The sequence below is a fragment of the Mytilus trossulus genome, chromosome 1 (genome assembly GCF_036588685.1).
Source record: "Mytilus trossulus isolate FHL-02 chromosome 1, PNRI_Mtr1.1.1.hap1, whole genome shotgun sequence".
In the NCBI taxonomy this organism is placed as follows: domain Eukaryota; kingdom Metazoa; phylum Mollusca; class Bivalvia; order Mytilida; family Mytilidae; genus Mytilus; species Mytilus trossulus.
In genome coordinates this window covers 99,802,941-99,828,445 of record NC_086373.1, presented here as the reverse complement: position 1 = coordinate 99,828,445, position 25,505 = coordinate 99,802,941, and the positions used below count along the sequence as shown (strand labels likewise).

The 25,505-nt window shown below is 30.1% G+C and overlaps 1 protein-coding gene across 1 annotated transcript in view; it reads right to left on the bottom strand.

The window, feature by feature from the left end:
• The window catches only part of LOC134693539 (WASH complex subunit 5-like), a 35,744-nt gene that overhangs the window by 3,956 nt on the left and 6,283 nt on the right, over positions 1–25,505 (bottom strand). The window contains exons 4-23 of the mRNA XM_063554380.1: positions 24,370–24,470; positions 23,774–23,896; positions 22,962–23,187; positions 21,622–21,735; positions 20,963–21,140; positions 20,171–20,295; positions 19,692–19,821; positions 19,240–19,352; positions 18,648–18,814; positions 18,082–18,157; positions 17,623–17,742; positions 17,028–17,159; positions 16,393–16,473; positions 15,839–15,940; positions 15,281–15,460; positions 14,705–14,829; positions 14,223–14,313; positions 2,330–2,510; positions 831–910; positions 400–503 (exon numbers count right to left, since the gene is read on the bottom strand). Of these exons, the coding sequence (XP_063410450.1) occupies positions 400–503; positions 831–910; positions 2,330–2,510; positions 14,223–14,313; positions 14,705–14,829; positions 15,281–15,460; positions 15,839–15,940; positions 16,393–16,473; positions 17,028–17,159; positions 17,623–17,742; positions 18,082–18,157; positions 18,648–18,814; positions 19,240–19,352; positions 19,692–19,821; positions 20,171–20,295; positions 20,963–21,140; positions 21,622–21,735; positions 22,962–23,187; positions 23,774–23,896; positions 24,370–24,470 (2,549 nt within the window). The remainder of the gene's footprint in view (positions 1–399; positions 504–830; positions 911–2,329; positions 2,511–14,222; positions 14,314–14,704; positions 14,830–15,280; positions 15,461–15,838; positions 15,941–16,392; positions 16,474–17,027; positions 17,160–17,622; positions 17,743–18,081; positions 18,158–18,647; positions 18,815–19,239; positions 19,353–19,691; positions 19,822–20,170; positions 20,296–20,962; positions 21,141–21,621; positions 21,736–22,961; positions 23,188–23,773; positions 23,897–24,369; positions 24,471–25,505) is intronic.

Sequence of the window (25,505 nt, the reverse complement as noted above, 5' to 3'; positions counted from 1 at the left end):
ATGTCAAGGCATACATTTTCCAATAATTTTAATGTTAGGCATGGAATGAGCAGTCAAATTGACAGCAAACTTGGTTTTCTGTATTTTGAAAGGCACTTCCAGGATTTTTTACCTGCCACATTCAATAGATATAGGAAGATGTAGTGTGAGTGCCAATGAGACAACTCTACATCCAAATAACAATTTATAAAAGTAAACCATTTAGGTCAATATACAGCCTTCAACAAAGAGCCTTGGCTCACACAGAACAACAATGCCTACTTTCCAATACATGTACTAAGGATCATAACTCTTGATCCATAAAATTGACCATAACAAAAACTTATATAAAGTTACAAAAGACCGAAATTTTGTTTTTCCAAGTTTTAAAAATATATTTTGTATCTGGGTAATACTTACTCATTAAAAGTCTGTAATGTACTTGCTAAAAACTTAGAATCAAACTTGCATGATGTACTTAGCTCATGAGCTATCTGTCTCCTCAATAACTGCATCTGACCAACCTACATATAGAAACACTATAATTGTCAAACTTTATAATCTTATTACAGAATAAACTCTGATGTTAAGGATTTGATGACCTTTTCCATGACCAATTTATCAAATTTTGCTGTATTATTGTTGCAATTGTATTGTAAGGTTATAACTAATTATCACCATGGCTGACAAAATCTGTAAAAAATACAATTTTTGGTATGCATTCATCTGGCTTTACAAATGACAGCTTATGGCATGCATATGCTTCTACATTTATTTATAAAGCCTCAAAAAAATCGGCAGTTATTTCAGAAATAAAGTAATATCTGTTTTTTAAATTTATACATACTTACTCTTAAAATGACATCTATGAAATGAGGCCACAATTTTCCCAACCTTGAAATCATTGTAGAATATACCTTCTGTGGATTCCCTACAAATGAAATGTAATTCTTTCACATTACTTTTTATTTCCAATGCATTCAAGTATATCAAAAAACAAAAGAGCAAACTCTGAAATATCGCACTTGTTTTACTTATGATTGAATTTATGTTAAAAGTCTATAATATGAAGGATTTATTAACAGTATCACCAAACTTAAATTTATCAAAGTTGTATGAAAATGAGGATACAGTTTGATGAACCATGCCAGACAGACATGTACATCTTACAACTATTCCATACACCTGGAATAATCTTGCCTTGTTGATCATTTTTGTGATTTAAATTGTCTATTTATCTATTATAATTTTTATCATGGAAGGCAAAACACAAGAAAAATTAATATTTATATAAATGTCTCCATTCATAACATACATTATTAGTAACTTCAAGTTTTTATCACTGACCAGTATCGTTCTATCATTTCACAAATGCTTATTTTCTCCTTACCTATGATACCTTTGACAGGGTTCAGTTGTTTGGCAAAGTTATTCAGTAAATCAAGCCTTCTTACCTATGATACCTTTGACAGGGTTCAGTTGTTTGGCAAAGTTATTCAGTAGACCAAGCCTCCTTACCTATGACACCTTTGACAGGGTTCAGTTGTTTGGCAAAGTTATTCAGTAAATCAAGCCTTCTTACCTATGATACCTTTGACAGGGTTCAGTTGTTTGGCAAAGTTATTCAGTAGATCAAGCCTCCTTACCTATGACACCTTTGACAGGGTTCAGTTGTTTGGCAAAGTTATTCAGTAAATCAAGCCTTCTTACCTATGATACCTTTGACAGGGTTCAGTTGTTTGGCAAAGTTATTCAGTAGATCAAGCCTCCTTACCTATGATACCTTTGACAGGGTTCAGTTGTTTGGCAAAGTTATTCAGTAGATCAAGCCTCCTTACCTATGATACCTTTGACAGGGTTCAGTTGTTTGGCAAAGTTATTCAGTGGATCAAGCCTCCTTACCTATGATACCTTTCACAGGGTTCAGTTGTTTGGCAAAGTTATTCAGTAAATCAAGCCTCCTTACCTATGATACCTTTGACAGGATTCAGTTGTTTGGCAAAGTTATTCAGTAAATCAAGCCTCCTTACCTATGATACCTTTGACAGGGTTCAGTTGTTTGGCAAAGTTATTCAGTAGACCAAGCCTCCTTACCTATGACACCTTTGACAGGGTTCAGTTGTTTGGCAAAGTTATTCAGTAGATCAAGCCTCCTTACCTATGACACCTTTGACAGGGTTCAGTTGTTTGGCAAAGTTATTCAGTAAATCGAGCCTCCTTACCTATGATACCTTTGACAGGGTTCAGTTGTTTGGCAAAGTTATTCAGTAGATCAAGCCTCCTTACCTATGATACCTTTGACAGGGTTCAGTTGTTTGGCAAAGTTATTCAGTAGATCAAGCCTCCTTACCTATGATACCTTTGACAGGGTTCAGTTGTTTGGCAAAGTTATTCAGTAGATCAAGCCAAGTTTTGTCTTTTGGATTCAGCACAGTTCTGTTCAGTAAAACTTGATAATTCTGTAATTCTTTAACAATCATAAAACACAATAAACGATCCAGGCCTGTCAATCCAAAAGTACCGACTGATCTCTGTAATAAAATAAAAAAAAAATTAAAAAAATCAATTGATAGGTGGAAAATAGTTCATACTTATTTAAACATACTTTTTATAGTGGGTTGGGAAACAAGTTATTACAACTTATATTAATCCCTTTCCACTTTATGGGTTTGAGAGCTGCCGTGTTGTGGCATTAGCCTGCTCTTTTTCGAAATCTACAAGGGTGTCTTTTACATGCAAGAGATATTGCACTTGTAATGATACAATTAAACCATTAAAGCATTTAACTGGTCAGTTCATTTTACTTTAAATTGTCTTGCTCAAAGAACTATTAAAGAAAAAACAAACTTTGCTCTATTAGCCACTAATCATTCACTCCCCATATATATATTTATACATGTATAGTATCTTTTGAGAATTATATTTAAATGACTTCAAAACAAAGTTATACAAATGTCAAAGTTTGTTTTCATATATTTACATCTATAGTTTAGATCAATATCATTACTGTATTATATACATTTTCAAAATTTTGAGATTTTTTAAAAGCATACAAGAATCCAAATAGGGCAGATATAAAAGAAGAGCAGTTTTACTTTTCCTTTAATTTTTATTCATTAAAGTTATAGAAGACAGTTTGTAAAGATGATTTGAAAGGGTGTGTTCCCATTTCGCCTTAGCTGTGAATTCCAGGTAAAAAAGGTATAAAATATACTAAGGCCAGATGGGAATTGAACTAAGGCGAAATGTGAATTTAGATAAAAATATTAAATAAACAAATTAAACCTAAATGTGTTTTTATAGCAATTTGAACAACATGTAATTAGGGATTTGTTTCTCTTTAATTATTTTTTTAATAAAAGTGACCATTTTTATGATTTCAAAAGTTGTGAAATCAGGAAAATTCTACAATGAAATAAATGTAGTTGGAAAGTTGGTTCTCTTGAAATATTGTTTGTTGATATTTAATAAAAGTTGCATTTTTTTTTAATTCATGCAGTTGGATAAATCAAAATAATTTAATTATCCTTTACATTATGCCACACAAAAAGTTTAATGGAAAGAAAAAAAAAGAATATTTGTCCACAGACTTGTTTAATTATAACAGAAACTTTAATAAAAAATATTAAAAAATCTCCAAAACTGTGCTAATTATATATCACAAATAAATTATCGGTTGTTGAATAACCCGTTCTAAAACCACATTGGTTTTCGTTTAAACTCATGAATTCTTCAGAGAAAAGATTAAGTCGCTCGCATAAAATTGCGGTAAAAAGTTTCCCCATACAACTCAAAATGGTAAATGGTCTAAAATTTTTGGGGTCCAACTTGCTACCTTTATTTTTATAAACAGACTTAATGTAACCAACTAGCTAACTGTTAGATATAATACCAGTTCGAAATATAACGTTAAATAATTTTTCGTAAAATTCAATGAATAAACTAGCTGTAGACTTGGATATATTCATTTATTATACGATCATCCCCAAATGCTTAATCATTTTTCAGGTTTTTGATGCCCTTAAGAATTTCGTCTTTAGAAAAAAAAAAATCTTCTGTTTAGATCTTCATGAAGCCTATCGACATCATTCGGATTTAGAGTTGGAATATTTGTATTTTCTTCAATTTCTGGGGCGTCGTTCGGATTTTTGAAAAAAATCGAATAATTTGTTGATGTCAGGTTGGGCTCTCTTTTTTCTTTTGTTAAGTAATTTTCAATACTCTTTTGAGTAATTGGATCTCAATGTGTTTATTTTTTTTTGCCACTTTCTTTTTATGAGCAATGATTGCTTTATCTAAAGGTTTTTTGTATTGCTTCTCCGAAGATTTCATAATTTGACAATTTTCATCAGTACTTGTATGATATTTGTCTTTATTTATTCATTAAAATATGAAATGTTCATATCCAATTTGTCATCTCTAATAAGACTTTTTTAACAAAATATAACACATTAGTAAAAAAAAAAACACTTTCAGGAAAGAAAAAAAGAGCAACAGTGGGACACCAAAAATGAAAAGAAATATTCCTTTAAAAAGTATTTCATGGTAGAATTTGACATTAAAATAACAAATATCAACTAATTGCAATACAAACAGGTATCCATATGATATTCCTCACCTGAAGTGTTTGGAATAACTTTCTATCGACTAATTTCTGTTTTGTCTTCACGTCATATGATATTCCTTACCTGAAGTTTTTGGAACAACTTTCTATTGACTAATTCCTGTTTTGTTTTGTTTTGTTTTGTATGATATTCCTTACCTGAAGTTTTTGGAACAACTTTCTATTGACTAATTCCTGTTTTGTTTTGTATGATATTCCTTACCTGAAGTTTCTGGAATAACTTTCTATTGACTAATTCCTGTTTTGTTTTGTTTTGTTTTGTATGATATTCCTTACCTGTAGTTTTTGGAACAACTTTCTATTGACTAATTCCTGTTTTGTTTTGTATGATATTCCTCACCTAAAGTGTTTGGAATAACTTTCTACTGACTAATTTCTGTTTTGTCTTCACATCATATGATATTCCTTACCTGAAGTTTCTGGAATAACTTTCTATTGACTAATTCCTGTTTTGTTTTGTTTTGTTTTGTATGATATTCCTCACCTAAAGTGTTTGGAATAACTTTCTATTGACTAATTCCTGTTTTGTTTTGTATGATATTCCTCACCTAAAGTGTTTGGAATAACTTTCTATTGACTAATTCCTGTTTTGTTTTGTTTTGTTTTGTATGATATTCCTTACCTGTAGTTTTTGGAACAACTTTCTATCGACTAATTCCTGTTTTGTTTTGTATGATATTCCTTACCTGTAGTTTTTGGAATAACTTTCTATTGACTAATTCCTGTTTTGTTTTGTATGATATTCCTTACCTGTAGTTTTTGGAATAACTTTCTATTGACTAATTCCTGTTTTGTTTTGTTTTGTTTTGTATGATATTCCTTACCTGAAGTTTTTGGAACAACTTTCTATTGACTAATTCCTGTTTTGTTTTGTATGATATTCCTTACCTGAAGTTTCTGGAATAACTTTCTATTGACTAATTCCTGTTTTGTTTTGTTTTGTTTTGTATGATATTCCTTACCTGTAGTTTTTGGAACAACTTTCTATTGACTAATTCCTGTTTTGTTTTGTATGATATTCCTCACCTAAAGTGTTTGGAATAACTTTCTATTGACTAATTCCTGTTTTGTTTTGTATGATATTCCTTACCTGAAGTTTTTGGAACAACTTTCTATTGACTAATTCCTGTTTTGTTTTGTATGATATTCCTTACCTGTAGTTTTTGGAATAACTTTCTATTGACTAATTCCTGTTTTGTTTTGTTTTGTTTTGTATGATATTCCTTACCTGTAGTTTTTGGAATAACTTTCTATTGACTAATTCCTGTTTTGTTTTGTTTTGTATGATATTCCTTACCTGTAGTTTTTGGAATAACTTTCTATTGACTAATTCCTGTTTTGTTTTGTATGATATTCCTTACCTGAAGTGTTTGGAATAACTTTCTATCGACTAATTTCTGTTTTGTCTTCACGTCATATGATATTCCTTACCTGAAGTTTTTGGAACAACTTTCTATTGACTAATTCCTGTTTTGTTTTGTTTTGTTTTGTATGATATTCCTTACCTGTAGTTTTTGGAACAACTTTCTATTGACTAATTCCTGTTTTGTTTTGTATGATATTCCTCACCTAAAGTGTTTGGAATAACTTTCTATTGACTAATTCCTGTTTTGTTTTGTATGATATTCCTTACCTGAAGTTTTTGGAACAACTTTCTATTGACTAATTCCTGTTTTGTTTTGTATGATATTCCTTACCTGTAGTTTTTGGAATAACTTTCTATTGACTAATTCCTGTTTTGTTTTGTTTTGTTTTGTATGATATTCCTTACCTGTAGTTTTTGGAATAACTTTCTATTGACTAATTCCTGTTTTGTTTTGTTTTGTATGATATTCCTTACCTGTAGTTTTTGGAATAACTTTCTATTGACTAATTCCTGTTTTGTTTTGTATGATATTCCTTACCTGAAGTTTTTGGAACAACTTTCTATTGACTAATTCCTGTTTTGTTTTGTATGATATTCCTTACCTGAAGTTTCTGGAATAACTTTCTATTGACTAATTCCTGTTTTGTTTTGTTTTGTTTTGTATGATATTCCTTACCTGTAGTTTTTGGAACAACTTTCTATTGACTAATTCCTGTTTTGTTTTGTATGATATTCCTCACCTAAAGTGTTTGGAATAACTTTCTACTGACTAATTTCTGTTTTGTCTTCACATCATATGATATTCCTTACCTGAAGTTTCTGGAATAACTTTCTATTGACTAATTCCTGTTTTGTTTTGTTTTGTTTTGTATGATATTCCTCACCTAAAGTGTTTGGAATAACTTTCTATTGACTAATTCCTGTTTTGTTTTGTATGATATTCCTTACCTGAAGTTTTTGGAACAACTTTCTATTGACTAATTCCTGTTTTGTTTTGTATGATATTCCTTACCTGTAGTTTTTGGAATAACTTTCTATTGACTAATTCCTGTTTTGTTTTGTTTTGTTTTGTATGATATTCCTTACCTGTAGTTTTTGGAACAACTTTCTACTGACTAATTCCTGTTTTGTTTTGTATGATATTCCTTACCTGAAGTTTTTGGAACAACTTTCTATTGACTAATTCCTGTTTTGTTTTGTATGATATTCCTTACCTGTAGTTTTTGGAATAACTTTCTATTGACTAATTCCTGTTTTGTTTTGTATGATATTCCTTACCTGAAGTTTTTGGAACAACTTTCTATTGACTAATTCCTGTTTTGTTTTGTATGATATTCCTTACCTGAAGTTTTTGGAACAACTTTCTATTGACTAATTCCTGTTTTGTTTTGTATGATATTCCTTACCTGTAGTTTTTGGAATAACTTTCTATCGACTAATTCCTGTTTTGTCTTCACATCATATTATATTCCTTACCTGAAGTTTTTGGAATAACTTTCTACTGACTAATTTCTGTTTTGTCTTCACATCATATGATATTCCTTACCTGTAGTTTTTGGAATAACTTTCTATTGACTAATTCCTGTTTTGTTTTGTTTTGTATGATATTCCTTACCTGTAGTTTTTGGAACAACTTTCTATTGACTAATTCCTGTTTTGTTTTGTATGATATTCCTTACCTGTAGTTTTTGGAACAACTTTCTATTGACTAATTCCTGTTTTGTTTTGTTTTGTTTTGTATGATATTCCTTACCTGAAGTTTCTGGAATAACTTTCTATTGACTAATTCCTGTTTTGTTTTGTATGATATTCCTTACCTGTAGTTTTTGGAATAACTTTCTATTGACTAATTCCTGTTTTGTTTTGTTTTGTTTTGTATGATATTCCTTACCTGAAGTTTTTGGAACAACTTTCTATTGACTAATTCCTGTTTTGTTTTGTATGATATTCCTTACCTGAAGTTTCTGGAATAACTTTCTATTGACTAATTCCTGTTTTGTTTTGTTTTGTTTTGTATGATATTCCTTACCTGTAGTTTTTGGAACAACTTTCTATTGACTAATTCCTGTTTTGTTTTGTATGATATTCCTCACCTAAAGTGTTTGGAATAACTTTCTATTGACTAATTCCTGTTTTGTTTTGTATGATATTCCTTACCTGTAGTTTTTGGAATAACTTTCTATTGACTAATTCCTGTTTTGTTTTGTATGATATTCCTTACCTGTAGTTTTTGGAATAACTTTCTATTGACTAATTCCTGTTTTGTTTTGTATGATATTCCTCACCTAAAGTGTTTGGAATAACTTTCTATTGACTAATTCCTGTTTTGTTTTGTTTTGTTTTGTATGATATTCCTTACCTGTAGTTTTTGGAACAACTTTCTATCGACTAATTCCTGTTTTGTTTTGTATGATATTCCTTACCTGTAGTTTTTGGAATAACTTTCTATTGACTAATTCCTGTTTTGTTTTGTATGATATTCCTTACCTGTAGTTTTTGGAATAACTTTCTATTGACTAATTCCTGTTTTGTTTTGTTTTGTTTTGTATGATATTCCTTACCTGAAGTTTTTGGAACAACTTTCTATTGACTAATTCCTGTTTTGTTTTGTATGATATTCCTTACCTGAAGTTTCTGGAATAACTTTCTATTGACTAATTCCTGTTTTGTTTTGTTTTGTTTTGTATGATATTCCTTACCTGTAGTTTTTGGAACAACTTTCTATTGACTAATTCCTGTTTTGTTTTGTATGATATTCCTCACCTAAAGTGTTTGGAATAACTTTCTATTGACTAATTCCTGTTTTGTTTTGTATGATATTCCTTACCTGAAGTTTTTGGAACAACTTTCTATTGACTAATTCCTGTTTTGTTTTGTATGATATTCCTTACCTGTAGTTTTTGGAATAACTTTCTATTGACTAATTCCTGTTTTGTTTTGTTTTGTTTTGTATGATATTCCTTACCTGTAGTTTTTGGAATAACTTTCTATTGACTAATTCCTGTTTTGTTTTGTTTTGTATGATATTCCTTACCTGTAGTTTTTGGAATAACTTTCTATTGACTAATTCCTGTTTTGTTTTGTATGATATTCCTTACCTGAAGTGTTTGGAATAACTTTCTATCGACTAATTTCTGTTTTGTCTTCACGTCATATGATATTCCTTACCTGAAGTTTTTGGAACAACTTTCTTTTGACTAATTCCTGTTTTGTTTTGTTTTGTTTTGTATGATATTCCTTACCTGTAGTTTTTGGAACAACTTTCTATTGACTAATTCCTGTTTTGTTTTGTATGATATTCCTCACCTAAAGTGTTTGGAATAACTTTCTATTGACTAATTCCTGTTTTGTTTTGTATGATATTCCTTACCTGAAGTTTTTGGAACAACTTTCTATTGACTAATTCCTGTTTTGTTTTGTATGATATTCCTTACCTGTAGTTTTTGGAATAACTTTCTATTGACTAATTCCTGTTTTGTTTTGTTTTGTTTTGTATGATATTCCTTACCTGTAGTTTTTGGAATAACTTTCTATTGACTAATTCCTGTTTTGTTTTGTTTTGTATGATATTCCTTACCTGTAGTTTTTGGAATAACTTTCTATTGACTAATTCCTGTTTTGTTTTGTATGATATTCCTTACCTGAAGTTTTTGGAACAACTTTCTATTGACTAATTCCTGTTTTGTTTTGTATGATATTCCTTACCTGAAGTTTCTGGAATAACTTTCTATTGACTAATTCCTGTTTTGTTTTGTTTTGTTTTGTATGATATTCCTTACCTGTAGTTTTTGGAACAACTTTCTATTGACTAATTCCTGTTTTGTTTTGTATGATATTCCTCACCTAAAGTGTTTGGAATAACTTTCTACTGACTAATTTCTGTTTTGTCTTCACATCATATGATATTCCTTACCTGAAGTTTCTGGAATAACTTTCTATTGACTAATTCCTGTTTTGTTTTGTTTTGTTTTGTATGATATTCCTCACCTAAAGTGTTTGGAATAACTTTCTATTGACTAATTCCTGTTTTGTTTTGTATGATATTCCTTACCTGAAGTTTTTGGAACAACTTTCTATTGACTAATTCCTGTTTTGTTTTGTATGATATTCCTTACCTGTAGTTTTTGGAATAACTTTCTATTGACTAATTCCTGTTTTGTTTTGTTTTGTTTTGTATGATATTCCTTACCTGTAGTTTTTGGAACAACTTTCTACTGACTAATTCCTGTTTTGTTTTGTATGATATTCCTTACCTGAAGTTTTTGGAACAACTTTCTATTGACTAATTCCTGTTTTGTTTTGTATGATATTCCTTACCTGTAGTTTTTGGAATAACTTTCTATTGACTAATTCCTGTTTTGTTTTGTATGATATTCCTTACCTGAAGTTTTTGGAACAACTTTCTATTGACTAATTCCTGTTTTGTTTTGTATGATATTCCTTACCTGAAGTTTTTGGAACAACTTTCTATTGACTAATTCCTGTTTTGTTTTGTATGATATTCCTTACCTGTAGTTTTTGGAATAACTTTCTATCGACTAATTCCTGTTTTGTCTTCACATCATATGATATTCCTTACCTGAAGTTTTTGGAATAACTTTCTACTGACTAATTTCTGTTTTGTCTTCACATCATATGATATTCCTTACCTGTAGTTTTTGGAATAACTTTCTATTGACTAATTCCTGTTTTGTTTTGTTTTGTATGATATTCCTTACCTGTAGTTTTTGGAACAACTTTCTATTGACTAATTCCTGTTTTGTTTTGTATGATATTCCTTACCTGTAGTTTTTGGAACAACTTTCTATTGACTAATTCCTGTTTTGTTTTGTTTTGTTTTGTATGATATTCCTTACCTGAAGTTTCTGGAATAACTTTCTATTGACTAATTCCTGTTTTGTTTTGTATGATATTCCTTACCTGTAGTTTTTGGAATAACTTTCTATTGACTAATTCCTGTTTTGTTTTGTTTTGTTTTGTATGATATTCCTTACCTGAAGTTTTTGGAACAACTTTCTATTGACTAATTCCTGTTTTGTTTTGTATGATATTCCTTACCTGAAGTTTCTGGAATAACTTTCTATTGACTAATTCCTGTTTTGTTTTGTTTTGTTTTGTATGATATTCCTTACCTGTAGTTTTTGGAACAACTTTCTATTGACTAATTCCTGTTTTGTTTTGTATGATATTCCTCACCTAAAGTGTTTGGAATAACTTTCTATTGACTAATTCCTGTTTTGTTTTGTATGATATTCCTTACCTGTAGTTTTTGGAATAACTTTCTATTGACTAATTCCTGTTTTGTTTTGTATGATATTCCTTACCTGTAGTTTTTGGAATAACTTTCTATTGACTAATTCCTGTTTTGTTTTGTTTTGTTTTGTATGATATTCCTTACCTGTAGTTTTTGGAATAACTTTCTATTGACTAATTCCTGTTTTGTTTTGTTTTGTATGATATTCCTTACCTGTAGTTTTTGGAATAACTTTCTATTGACTAATTCCTGTTTTGTTTTGTATGATATTCCTTACCTGAAGTTTTTGGAACAACTTTCTATTGACTAATTCCTGTTTTGTTTTGTATGATATTCCTTACCTGTAGTTTTTGGAATAACTTTCTATTGACTAATTCCTGTTTTGTTTTGTTTTGTATGATATTCCTTACCTGTAGTTTTTGGAATAACTTTCTATTGACTAATTCCTGTTTTGTTTTGTATGATATTCCTTACCTGAAGTTTTTGGAACAACTTTCTATTGACTAATTCCTGTTTTGTTTTGTTTTGTTTTGTATGATATTCCTTACCTGTAGTTTTTGGAATAACTTTCTATTGACTAATTCCTGTTTTGTTTTGTATGATATTCCTTACCTGAAGTTTTTGGAACAACTTTCTATTGACTAATTCCTGTTTTGTTTTGTATGATATTCCTTACCTGTAGTTTTTGGAATAACTTTCTATTGACTAATTCCTGTTTTGTTTTGTTTTGTATGATATTCCTTACCTGTAGTTTTTGGAATAACTTTCTATTGACTAATTCCTGTTTTGTTTTGTATGATATTCCTTACCTGAAGTTTTTGGAACAACTTTCTATTGACTAATTCCTGTTTTGTTTTGTATGATATTCCTTACCTGAAGTTTCTGGAATAACTTTCTATTGACTAATTCCTGTTTTGTTTTGTTTTGTTTTGTATGATATTCCTTACCTGTAGTTTTTGGAACAACTTTCTATTGACTAATTCCTGTTTTGTTTTGTATGATATTCCTCACCTAAAGTGTTTGGAATAACTTTCTACTGACTAATTTCTGTTTTGTCTTCACATCATATGATATTCCTTACCTGAAGTTTCTGGAATAACTTTCTATTGACTAATTCCTGTTTTGTTTTGTTTTGTTTTGTATGATATTCCTCACCTAAAGTGTTTGGAATAACTTTCTATTGACTAATTCCTGTTTTGTTTTGTATGATATTCCTTACCTGAAGTTTTTGGAACAACTTTCTATTGACTAATTCCTGTTTTGTTTTGTATGATATTCCTTACCTGTAGTTTTTGGAATAACTTTCTATTGACTAATTCCTGTTTTGTTTTGTTTTGTTTTGTATGATATTCCTTACCTGTAGTTTTTGGAACAACTTTCTACTGACTAATTCCTGTTTTGTTTTGTATGATATTCCTTACCTGAAGTTTTTGGAACAACTTTCTATTGACTAATTCCTGTTTTGTTTTGTATGATATTCCTTACCTGTAGTTTTTGGAATAACTTTCTATTGACTAATTCCTGTTTTGTTTTGTATGATATTCCTTATCTGAAGTTTTTGGAACAACTTTCTATTGACTAATTCCTGTTTTGTTTTGTATGATATTCCTTACCTGAAGTTTTTGGAACAACTTTCTATTGACTAATTCCTGTTTTGTTTTGTATGATATTCCTTACCTGTAGTTTTTGGAATAACTTTCTATCGACTAATTCCTGTTTTGTCTTCACATCATATGATATTCCTTACCTGAAGTTTTTGGAATAACTTTCTACTGACTAATTTCTGTTTTGTCTTCACATCATATGATATTCCTTACCTGTAGTTTTTGGAATAACTTTCTATTGACTAATTCCTGTTTTGTTTTGTTTTGTATGATATTCCTTACCTGTAGTTTTTGGAACAACTTTCTATTGACTAATTCCTGTTTTGTTTTGTATGATATTCCTTACCTGTAGTTTTTGGAACAACTTTCTATTGACTAATTCCTGTTTTGTTTTGTTTTGTTTTGTATGATATTCCTTACCTGAAGTTTCTGGAATAACTTTCTATTGACTAATTCCTGTTTTGTTTTGTATGATATTCCTTACCTGTAGTTTTTGGAACAACTTTCTACTGACTAATTCCTGGTTTGTTTTGTATGATATTCCTTACCTGTAGTTTTTGGAATAACTTTCTATCGACTAATTCCTGTTTTGTCTTCACATCATATGATATTCCTTACCTGAAGTTTTTGGAATAACTTTCTATTGACTAATTTCTGTTTTGTCTTCACATCATATGATATTCCTTACCTGAAGTTTCTGGAATAACTTTCTATTGACTAATTCCTGTTTTGTTTTGTTTTGTTTTGTATGATATTCCTTACCTGTAGTTTTTGGAACAACTTTCTATTGACTAATTCCTGTTTTGTTTTGTATGATATTCCTCACCTAAAGTGTTTGGAATAACTTTCTATTGACTAATTCCTGTTTTGTTTTGTATGATATTCCTTACCTGAAGTTTTTGGAACAACTTTCTATTGACTAATTCCTGTTTTGTTTTGTATGATATTCCTTACCTGTAGTTTTTGGAATAACTTTCTATTGACTAATTCCTGTTTTGTTTTGTTTTGTTTTGTATGATATTCCTTACCTGTAGTTTTTGGAACAACTTTCTATTGACTAATTCCTGTTTTGTTTTGTTTTGTTTTGTATGATATTCCTCACCTAAAGTGTTTGGAATAACTTTCTATTGACTAATTCCTGTTTTGTTTTGTATGATATTCCTCACCTAAAGTGTTTGGAATAACTTTCTATTGACTAATTCCTGTTTTGTTTTGTATGATATTCCTTACCTGAAGTTTTTGGAACAACTTTCTATTGACTAATTCCTGTTTTGTTTTGTATGATATTCCTTACCTGTAGTTTTTGGAACAACTTTCTATTGACTAATTCCTGTTTTGTTTTGTATGATATTCCTTTCACATGTGCCAAATAGGTTTCCATTTGCTTTTCCTCACCTGTAGTTTCTGGAATAACTTTCTATTGACTAATTCCTGTTTTGTTTTCACATCATACCAAGCCTTCATTGGATCTATATAGGATGTAAGTCTAAAAAAAGAATTTTTTCAAATTAAATATTATGTTTTTTTCAAACTGTTTTTTTTTATTCAGGAAAAACCTGTTTACTATATAAAAAAAAATCTGGGTATGATTGCTAATCAGATAACTATCCACCAAAGTTCTAATAAAGTTGCTCTCCATGAATATGTTACGATTTGTGATTGTAATTATTTCCTTTAATATAAAACATTTCTTGTCTACCTGCAGATTCATCATTTAAGCTAGAATACCAATATTAAATGTTTAACATAAATCTCCAATTGTAAATTGTTGAAGGCTGTACTGTGACCTATAGTTGTTAATTCCTGGGTCATTTTGGTCTCTTGTGAAGAGTTGTCTCTTGGCAATTATATCACATAAAAAACTTTTTTATACTTACTTAGGATCTGTGATTCTAATTATCTCCCTTGCCAGTCTTCCTATAAAGTTGACACTCTCATCTACAGGTTGGTATCTTGGTATAGGTATAGCTGTAGACTGGTATATACTCTGCCAATCTTGTACCTATCAGTTAAAACATAGCTATTCAACGATCAGTTCTTTAACATGGAAGTGTCATTGCACAAAGTTTCATGACAAATGATCACTTAGATTCTTACAAATGACTTAGATAATTTTCAGGAGGAGGATTGATAAATTGATAGTTGCTTGCTTTACACGTTCATGAGAAGGAAGTTATTATGCCAAAAATGCATATTTTCTCCTTAATTAATAATTGCAAGTCACTCAGTATCTGGTCTTTTATCATATAACTCTGATATTGACCTAACTTGAAGTCAATAAAGCATAAAATGTAGGTCACAGTAACTTTCTTGTATGTGAGGTTGTTATACACAACAAAGCTTCCCAAAAATGTTTTTTTTTTAGATAATTTAGAAGCATCCATGACAGAATGTGAATCTCAGTAATCATATTGTCACTAGCCTAATGAATTCTTGTATATTTAACCAGTTACCTTAGTTCTGAGGAAGCTGTTACATTCTTGTTCCACATTATAGTTAATGATGCGGGAGACTTCTTCCTGCCAAATCTTCAATCCATAAATATTTACATAGTCCTGGATATACTCAAATGATATCCTAAAACCATCCATTCTGTCTCCCAACGATTCTAGCTTGGGCATCAATTCACTGGTCTGTGAAAAATATATTTCACAATAATAAACTTTTAATATATTTTAATATTGAGAAATGTAATTTATATAATTTAAAACCTCACTGAAACTGACCACATAGATCCGGTCATCTGATCAAACTAAATCTTTGCATGACACTGCATGTTCTTTTGTTGTATTGTCACTTCCGTTTTTATCAAGAGTCACAAATGATTAAACCTACTTCTATGAATATTTTTTTCAACTTTAATGCTAAAAAATTATATGTTTGATTTCTTATACTGAATACATCAATGCTATCAAGTTTAAACCACTGTGAAAAGCTTTAAACATTTATGGTTTAGAGTTTTGTGCATGTATAGTTGGTACATGTACTTCATCCATTAAACACAGTTTTACCCTAGCTTTTGGGTTGAACATCAATCCTTTATGTAATGCCAAAGCTACTTGTTGTACAAGTTCTTTCCTGATCCCATCTTCTAGCAACTGTTTTGGATCAATCTGAAAGAAAAACAAAAAATAAATATGTATCAAGTAAAAAACTGATTTTCATTAATATAATATACCACTCATAGCTCTTAAATTTTAGTAAAACAATAAATAGGTAAAAAAAAATTATCAAACGCTCTAAAAGGAGTTTCATTTATGAAGAAGAAATTCCATTTAACTGCAATAAGACTTGTAATTGTCACACCAGAATTTTACTACTAAATTTACATTTACAAACAGTAAAATGCCAGTCTTTTTTTTCATCTGAAACTTTCCAATGTTTCAGTGCTATTCTCATTACTAACTCACTTTGCCTTACAATAGCATGTTTGTTCAAAATAATTTGAGTTAACACTGCTATAATACTAATTCTCATATAATGTACATACCAAAATGCAAGACTATATTAATATAAGAAGATGTGGTATGAGTGCCAATGAGACATCTTATCTCAAGTTACTTACCTTAATGATTCCCACCAGAGTAGTTTTCATCATAAGAATACCTTCAGTAAACACAGATATAGAATGTGTTAGTTTGGCTACCTGCAAAATAAAACTTAACTTTCCAGAAAGAAATATATAATACAACAACTTTTAAGTACAGATATTTCTACGAACTGGTCCATGACAATATTGAAACATGGTAAAAATAATGAGGATATTTCATGCTTTTAATTAATTATGTTACTAACACAACTAGTGGTTTTTGAAAGTATCTTAGGACATATGAGATATATCATTTCATACATGGGACCCAGGAAAACACTTTGGAGTTGTAACAATATTTGGCCTTTGATTTTCATGATGTCTGTGTTGCTAAATCTCAAGTTACCTGTGTAGTGTTTGAATTAATTGTGAGCTATTGTCTTTTTACATTATTGTTTACATGTTGGTTCTCTTTCCTCCGTTTTGGATTATCATCTTGATATCTCCTCATTTCTTTATTTGCTAATTAACTTTGTTGAACCAATATTTAAACTATGCATAACATTTATGCAATCTATAAAATAAATTGAAAAATAGATAACTTCTTAATTCTTAATATGGTATTTTATCCAAATGACCTATTGAAATATATTGTACATATCAATCCTAACCTCATATCTCTCATCTAACTGTGCAAACTCTTTCATTTTATCTTTCTCCAGTCTGGTAGGTACTTCTTTAATTTGATGAGTCTGCATGTCTATAATTCTGGCCAGTAAACTGAACATTGTCTGTGGTATAATCTGTAAAAATACATGGGATATATATTTTGTTGTTAGATATAAAACATCTACAGGTTACAAAGCTTCAGAAATACTTTTGTGGAGGTTTTATCTGATAAAATATGAATACAGTAATAGGCTGGAGGAAAGACAAGTCATTAAAATGACCTCCAAATTGTTTTTAGATTCTTCAGAATAGACAGATCTTGTCATACTCTCAAATGGCAACAGCTCTATTATTCTTAAGAAATTACTAACAATTTGGAAAACTAAGTGATGATAAACTCTGCTTGCAAAATACAAAGCCATAAACTATGGAAAGCTTAACTAATTTGCTTGTCAATTTTGTTTGCTTTCATATCTTCAAGGAATTCTTGAACCTTTACATTATATCTCATTATCATGCCTTTCAAGTCTGAGTTAACAATATAAAAAAGAAATTAGAAAGAATGATGTGAGTTAAAATTTTTAAGGGGTATATTACCTGTAAAACTTTTCTAACATAGCTGACCAACTCTCCAGAATAATATTGTGAGACACTCATTAAATCTGGACTGTTGGCTTGGTTGATCCGTAGTAATGGTAGATCCAGAGCTGAGGCCATCTGCAATTATATGTGTAAGCATATTAAATTGACTCATCAAAGATAGAGCTATAACAGAAACATTGCTAATATGAATGTTGTCATTTATTCTTATTTATTCTGTACAGTGATGTGTATACGGTTGAATCTGTCAAGATAAAAGAATCTATGTTTTGATTTCTATGCAAGACTATGGCTACATACAAATTAAGCTAACATAAAACGATTTTAACAATTCTATTTGAAAAATGCAAGATATCCTCTTAAATTTCAAAATAGCTATTGTCTAATTCAATTTATTCTTAAGATTTCAGACCAGATCTAAAAGTCAATAACCGTCACATATAAAAACAGACTTACCTTTAGAAAGGTAGCTCTTAGTTTAATGACAAGAGATGGATCTTTCTTTATTCCTTGCTGCATGTAGCCTGTGTAACTGTAACATAACAATATTTTAATCAAGAATGTATACATTTTATATGATTCTTTTAACATGTCAAATTTTTATGCATGGCATGTTTTAAAACATTTTGAAACAGGTAAAACATTTTGAAAATGGTATTAAACGCATTCTCAACCAGGACTTTAAAAAATAATATTTTTAGAAAAGAATAAAAAAAATAGTTTAACCTTGTAAACCTTAGATCTCGATCTCTCTCTTAAACAACAAAAGAATGAAAATAAATTACATGTATATGTTAGAGAGCAAAAATTAAAAAGCATATTCTCTATCCCTTACAAATGATAAAATGAAATATTGTTGGCTAATGCCATTATCTTATAAATGTTAACTTGCATGATAACAATGCATAACTACATATAAGGGAGATAACGGATGTACAACCCTATCAAAGGGAAATTATTCCTACCTTCATTTTACACTGATTATAAAAATTTGTTTAAAGAAGTTTTATTTTTATAAGTACCTATCAATGATGGTCCAGGCATAGGACAGATCAGCTACAATCTGAATGGTGATCAACACTTCCTCTTTAATGTTAATGGTCCTGATCATTTGATGTAGGTATTTCCTTGTATCAGCTAAAAATTGTTTTACTTGTAAGTTACTCTCCAGCTGGTGGAACTCTTGTACCTGAAAAGTAAAGGGATATCAGCTAATATATAACTTAACTTGATGGAATAAAATGTTTATTCTACATATTTTAAGAAAACATTTTTGTTATTGTTAGAAACATCTTCTCCTCTTCAAAAGAATTAAGTGACAGACATTTACAGTAAAAATTGAAAACTTGTATCAAATCCAGTCACCATTCAAACATTCAAAGAAATGATATAGAGAAAAACCCTAGCACAAAAAGATATTCATTAAGGAAGTGTACATAGGAATATCTACTGGCTTACTTTAAAAACCAATTTCAGCAATGCTTTTGCTCTAAGTTAATTTTCTGCAAATTTGTCTATTTCATGCAAAATATCTGATAAAGCTTAATTATTACCTCATATTGCCGTATAATTTGGACTACTTTTCTAGGGATATAACATATATTGTGGATTTACCTCTTCTAAAGCCTGTATAAGTTGGACTATTTTTCTGCCTGCAGAAGTTGAATCATCAAAACTCAGTGATGTTATCTGTTTACTCATCTCACTGAACCAGGCTTGTAAATTTTCTGTCAATCAAAAATGAATGTGTTTGTAAATTATACAATTTTTATAAAGATGAGTAGTCCCTTGATTTTCCTGTTTGAACTGTTTAACACTAGTCATTTTTGGGGCCCTTTTTAGCTTTCTGTTTAGCGTGAGCCAAGGCTATGTGTTGATACTTTGACAGATGTTTATTATAATGGTTTTATTTTTACAAATTGTGACTTGGATGGACAGTTTTCTCATTGACACTCATACCATATCTGCTTATATCTAATTACAAAAATTAAGTACATAAAATATGAAAATCCTGAATAGAAGATTTTTTTCAAAGATTTTTTGCTCTCAATATAGATAAAACTTACCATTTTTCTCCACCCTTGTAAGCGGTTTGGTCCCAGAGAAAACTTCTCCCAGTTCTTGCATTCTCTCTGTTCCCTCCTTCTTATGTTCATCCCATTTATTTTCTTTCTCATTCAACATGTGTTTAAACATCTAAAAGAAGATTAATATAGAATTAAAAAGTTAAACTTTTTGAGAAAAAAAATCTTATCTAAAGTTAGGTTGGTAGATTATTTGCTAATGAAATTGTCATGTATAAAAAAAAAAAAATTAGGAGTTGTGGCATGATCGTTGTTCATAAAAAAAAATAAGGAAATGTGGCATGACTGCCATTTAACAACTTTCCACTTGCGTCCAAATAACATAAGAAAAGTTCTCACTAGATCATTTTGTTTTTCTAAAACGAGTTAAATTCAGTAAAGTTATTACACATAATAAAGTTACACTGATAATCTAATTACTATGAAGAAGACACAATAAAAATTAGGATGAAAAGATATACCTCTTTAAGTTTGAATTCAAACTGTCCTACACTTAGCAGCAACCTAAATACTGTCAAGGCATTAAACTTGGCATCAGCTAACACTTGCTCTCTCAGCTGTCTGCATCTTTTATTCATATCAGCACCTAAACACAAATATAGTACAGTAATCTCAGGAAAATAACATTAAAAAGACTAGCAATTTATTTACACACCATAAACTATGTCTTTAGTCAACAGAACCCCTCAAAACGATCTGTTAATAGATTCTAAGTGCTAAAAGTCAAAGTGTATGTCATAAATAAAATATTTGTCATTAAAGGATTACATTTTAAAAGAGTGAGTTAGTGAAATAATTTCATAACATACTATGAGACATTACATTAACACAAAAATATTTTTGTTGTAAAATGTTACTCTGGACCTTTAATTCTGATAACCATAAGAAAACAAGGCTGAAATTAGTAAACCATGACATCTGAAAGTTTCAGTACTATCACTTGGACTAATAGATGTAAATTTTGTTACAACAGCCAACTTCCTTGTTAGATTTCTCAATTGAATTGTTTCATATTTTCATGTCAGGGTCTTTTATAGCTGACCATATAATACAACAATAAAGTTTTTGTCATTGTTGAAGGCTGTATGGTTGCCTTTAATTGCTAACATACATTCATTTGAACTATGGTGTATAGTTGTGTCATTGGCAATCATACCAAATCTCCTTAATTTTATTTTGAGTAACACAATGACTTACTTTCTTTTTGACATTATATTACTTTTAGCATCTGAAACCTTTTTCATCACACTTACTTGGAGAGAGAGCTGAAGTATGCAACATAAGCCACCTGAGAGTAACATTGCTGTCCCTCATAACATTCATCATTTTCGGTATATTATCCAGGACAAACTCTTCTGTCAGTACACCTTCTTTAAGATACTTCTCTAATGGAGTATGAAGCTTCACTACTTTATTAGCATATTTTGTAGCCTAAAAAATAAATTACATAATTTATATTGTGTATTAAATGCATCTCTTTCAGCAAAAAGTTTCAAATTTACATTTCTTTCATATATCTTAAGAAATCCCATGATTGATTGATTGATTTGTGTTTAATGCCAGTTTCATGATTATTGTGCTTTATCATGTTTATATTGGTGAAGGAAGCAAGAGTGCACAAACAGAACCACCAACCTATTGTAGGAAAACTGACAATCCTAGTCGTAGCTCTATTGAGCTGAATGATTACCATTTTAGTATCCCAAGTTTGTATCCAATCTATTTTTAGAAAGATTTACACAATATACTGAAAATACTTCAGGAACCATATTTGGAAGAAAAGAATTGGACAAAGATTTCTCCCATAAAACCATGAATCTTCAATGGTCTGTGGGACCTTCTCAAAAAAACTACTACTGAATTGTTTAGATAAAAAAAGTGTTGCTTTGTAATCAAATAAAAAGTTTTTTACCTGTTCTCTGACATTTCCCGTTTCTAATGTATTGTTTAATGCTGTTGATGCTGCTTTGTATGTTGACCAGACATCTAGCAGGTTGACTGGCATTCCCATGTACACACTGATTACCTGTAATATAAGTCAATAAAAATATAAATAAAGTATGGTACAGATATAGAACTGAACTACCCTGAAAAGGTCTTTGTTTGTTGACCAGGCATCTAGCAGGTTGACTGGCATTCCCATGTACACACTGATTACCTGTAATATAAGTCAATAAAAATATAAATAAAGTATGGTACAGATATAGAACTGAACTACCCTGAAAAGGTCTTTGTTTGTTGACCAGGCATCTAGCAGGTTGACTGGCATTCCCATGTACACACTGATTACCTGTAATATAAGTCAATAAAAATATAAATAAAGTATGGTACAGATATAGAACTGAACTACCCTGAAAAGGTCTTTGTTTGTTGACCAGGCATCTTACAGGTTGACTGGCATTCCCATGTACACACTGATTACCTGTAATATAAGTCAATAAAAATATAAATAAAGTATGGTACAGATATAGAACTGAACTACCCTGAAAAGGTCTTTGTTTGTTGACCAGGCATCTAGCAGGTTGACTGGCATTCCCATGTAAACACTGATTACCTGTAATATAATTCAATAAAAATACAAATAAAGTATGGTACAGATATAGAACTGAACTACCCTGAAAAGGTCTTTTTATGTTGACCAGGCATCTTACAGGTTGACTGGCATTTCCATGTACACACTGATTACCTGTAATATAAGTCAATAAAAATATAAATAATAGTAGGGCAAAGGTATAGAACTGTACTACCCTGAAAAGGTCTTTGTATGTTGACCAGGCATCTAACAGGTTGACTGGCATTCCCATGTAAACACTGATTACCTGTCATATAAGTCAATAAACATATCATAGTAGGGCAAAGATATAGAACTGAACTACTCTGCAAAGGTCTTTATATATTGACCAGGCATCTAACAGGTTAACAGGCATCCCCATGTACACACTGATTACCTGTAATATAAGTCAATAAACATATCATAGTTGGGCAAAGATATAGAACTTATCTTTCTTCCATGTGCCTGCAATTAGATGCTTAGCTCTTTGTAAAATCCCATATCATGCCTTTTGTGATGTCAAATGGGTTTAACCTGGCTATTAACTTTACTGTTGACCTAACATTCAAATACTAAAGTTTTCTTTAGATATATTTCATTTATTTTATATTCTGTTTGATAAATGATTAATATAAAAGATAGATTATGTTATATTCTTCCCTTAACTTTAGTCTTGTGCATTGCTATAAATAATATCTTACCCAATTATCTGGGAAATGTTTATCTACTATCTCCCTCATTTTGGCTTGTTGGTTATGTAGAATTTCAGGTTCAAAATATAGAATGACATAAAGCATGGATGCCTGTGTAGCCAGAGCTGTAGAACGATGTTCTGGTAGAGGATAGGCTGATATCTGATTATATATATCATCTGACCTCAATCGACCAATCACCATGTTGATAAAGTCACTGTTGATATGCACACGACTGAAAGATAGAGGAAAATGCTGTGTTGTCAATGAAAAGTTTTTTCAAAAAGATGCAACATTAAAGGAACATAGAGATTTTTTAAATGAAAGTTAATTCTATAAGTCCAAATATTCTGTCCCATTGTCTTGAAAACAACCAAAATCGTCAGTTAATTATTTTGCCAGTAATGTTTCATTATTAAGAGGTACTGAAATTGCATTATTGCTATATGAAAGTCATCTCAGATTTGTTCTTGATGTTAAAGATTTGCAAATAATGCACAGATTAAAATCTAAATTTACAGTATGTCTCCGAGTTGTTCAGGTTGAACTTGAAGTATGATTCTAGATTATATATTTGTTTAGGGGCCAGCTGAAGGACGCCTCCGGGTGCGGGAATTTTTCGTTACATTGAAGACCTGTTGGTGACCTTCTGCTGTTGTTTTTTCTATGGTCGGGTTGTTGTCTCTTTGATACATTCCCCATTTCCATTCTCAATTTTAGGTATTGCAAGGCAGTTTGAAGTTTCAATTATTTTATGCATAAAATCATTGTTAGTATGACTCTGAGTAGAAATGTAGTGGAATTATAGACTTAGTACTTACTTAAAGTATGACTCTGGATAGTTTGGAGGTCTTTTAGCCCCTGGTGCATTAGAGAAACCAGTACTTCTTAAGAGTTTACAAACATCATCTATGTTAGAATCACCAGCAGCAGCTTTCTGGGCACTGTAAAGGAAGAATATTGGTAGTTTAAGAAACTTTCTCAATTTATAAGCAAATTGACCCAATATTCGATATTTTATTCAGCAAACAGATCGCTTTTAAAGTTTCTTACAGCTAAAATAACACATACTGTTTTGCATATTTTAAATCTTGTCAAACATAAAATTTGAAATCAAATTTCTGTATTTTTTTTAATTTGCATTTTTTAATCATGTTAATGAAAACTCTTTGCAAGGGATTTTGAAAAAGGTCAACAAAGGGAGATAATTAAAGCATAACATACAACATGCAGTTAGAATTAGTAATGCTATTGTTTCGAGATAGATACATAAATGCATCAAGTTCCAGAGTGAACGTTAAAATATAAAACAATTTTCACTAATGAAATTCAAAATTTGAAGTCATGGTCGTCTGGGTGGGTAGTAATGAAAATTATGAAATTATTTTTTATAACAGAAGTATCACACATTTCTTACCTATATCTATAATAAGATACCAGTATTCTTTCTCTAATAATACCTTCTATTCTTGTGTCAATAATGAGTAACATCACACCATACAAAAACAAAGCCTCACACTGAAAAAGTAAAAAAAAATATCAAAACTTGTAAAACATTTCAGCAACTGATTTTTAACTATCACTAGAAGAAATCATAAGTAAACATATCAAAAGGCTAATCAAATATTGAAAGGCTATATATGTTTTTTGCTTTGTTACAGTGATGACCAAACCTAATTCTTACTGAGCAAAATTTGAGAAAAATTGTGATTTTCTAAAGGCAACTGGTACTGCAATAATAAACAGATAAAACCAGAATTATACAGCTGAAAATGTTTATATTCTTCCAAAATTCATATTGTCATTTATAATCTATAAGTGTACAGATGTCAAAATTTACATGTCTGTATCATTTATTCATATACATTTTGAGATAATGAAAATACAATATGGTAGAAAGATTATAAGTGTACATGTTCAAAAGCTCAATCTACAACTTTGGAATTTATAAAGCAAGATGTATGAAAATATACCTGTCAGATTTGGCCAATCAAAATTTACATACATGTGTAATTACCAGTATAACATGTCAAGACTTAGAGGGAGAATTTTGATAACAAACTTAAAACAAAACTGTGCATGATTTTTGTTGTTGTATTTTTTCACAAGGAATGACATACAAATCACTGGCCAAACAATGTTTTACTATTTAACTGATCTTGTAACTTGTGAGATATCTATAAATGCTTTAATGTTTTTGCATTGATAAAGCATTAGTTTGAAAGTGTTTTCTTCCTTTACAATGTTGCCCTGTTTACATTTCTAAATTACCAAATAGTAAGTTCGTAGTTGTCCTGTAAAGTATAATGGATTTCAAAAGGGCAATGTTTATGCAAATGTTAAAAAATCTTTATCTTTGATCACCAAATATTTCTAAGACTTTTTGAACCAGACAAAATTCTTCACTCCAACTACTTTTATTCAAAAAAGGAAAACATTAATTTAGAGATTACATATTTGTAATAAATGAATATCTTAGAGTCAATATATGGAAATACATTAATGAAATTAAAAGTCTGACGATACACCAACCAGTGCAAAATTGAATTGTAT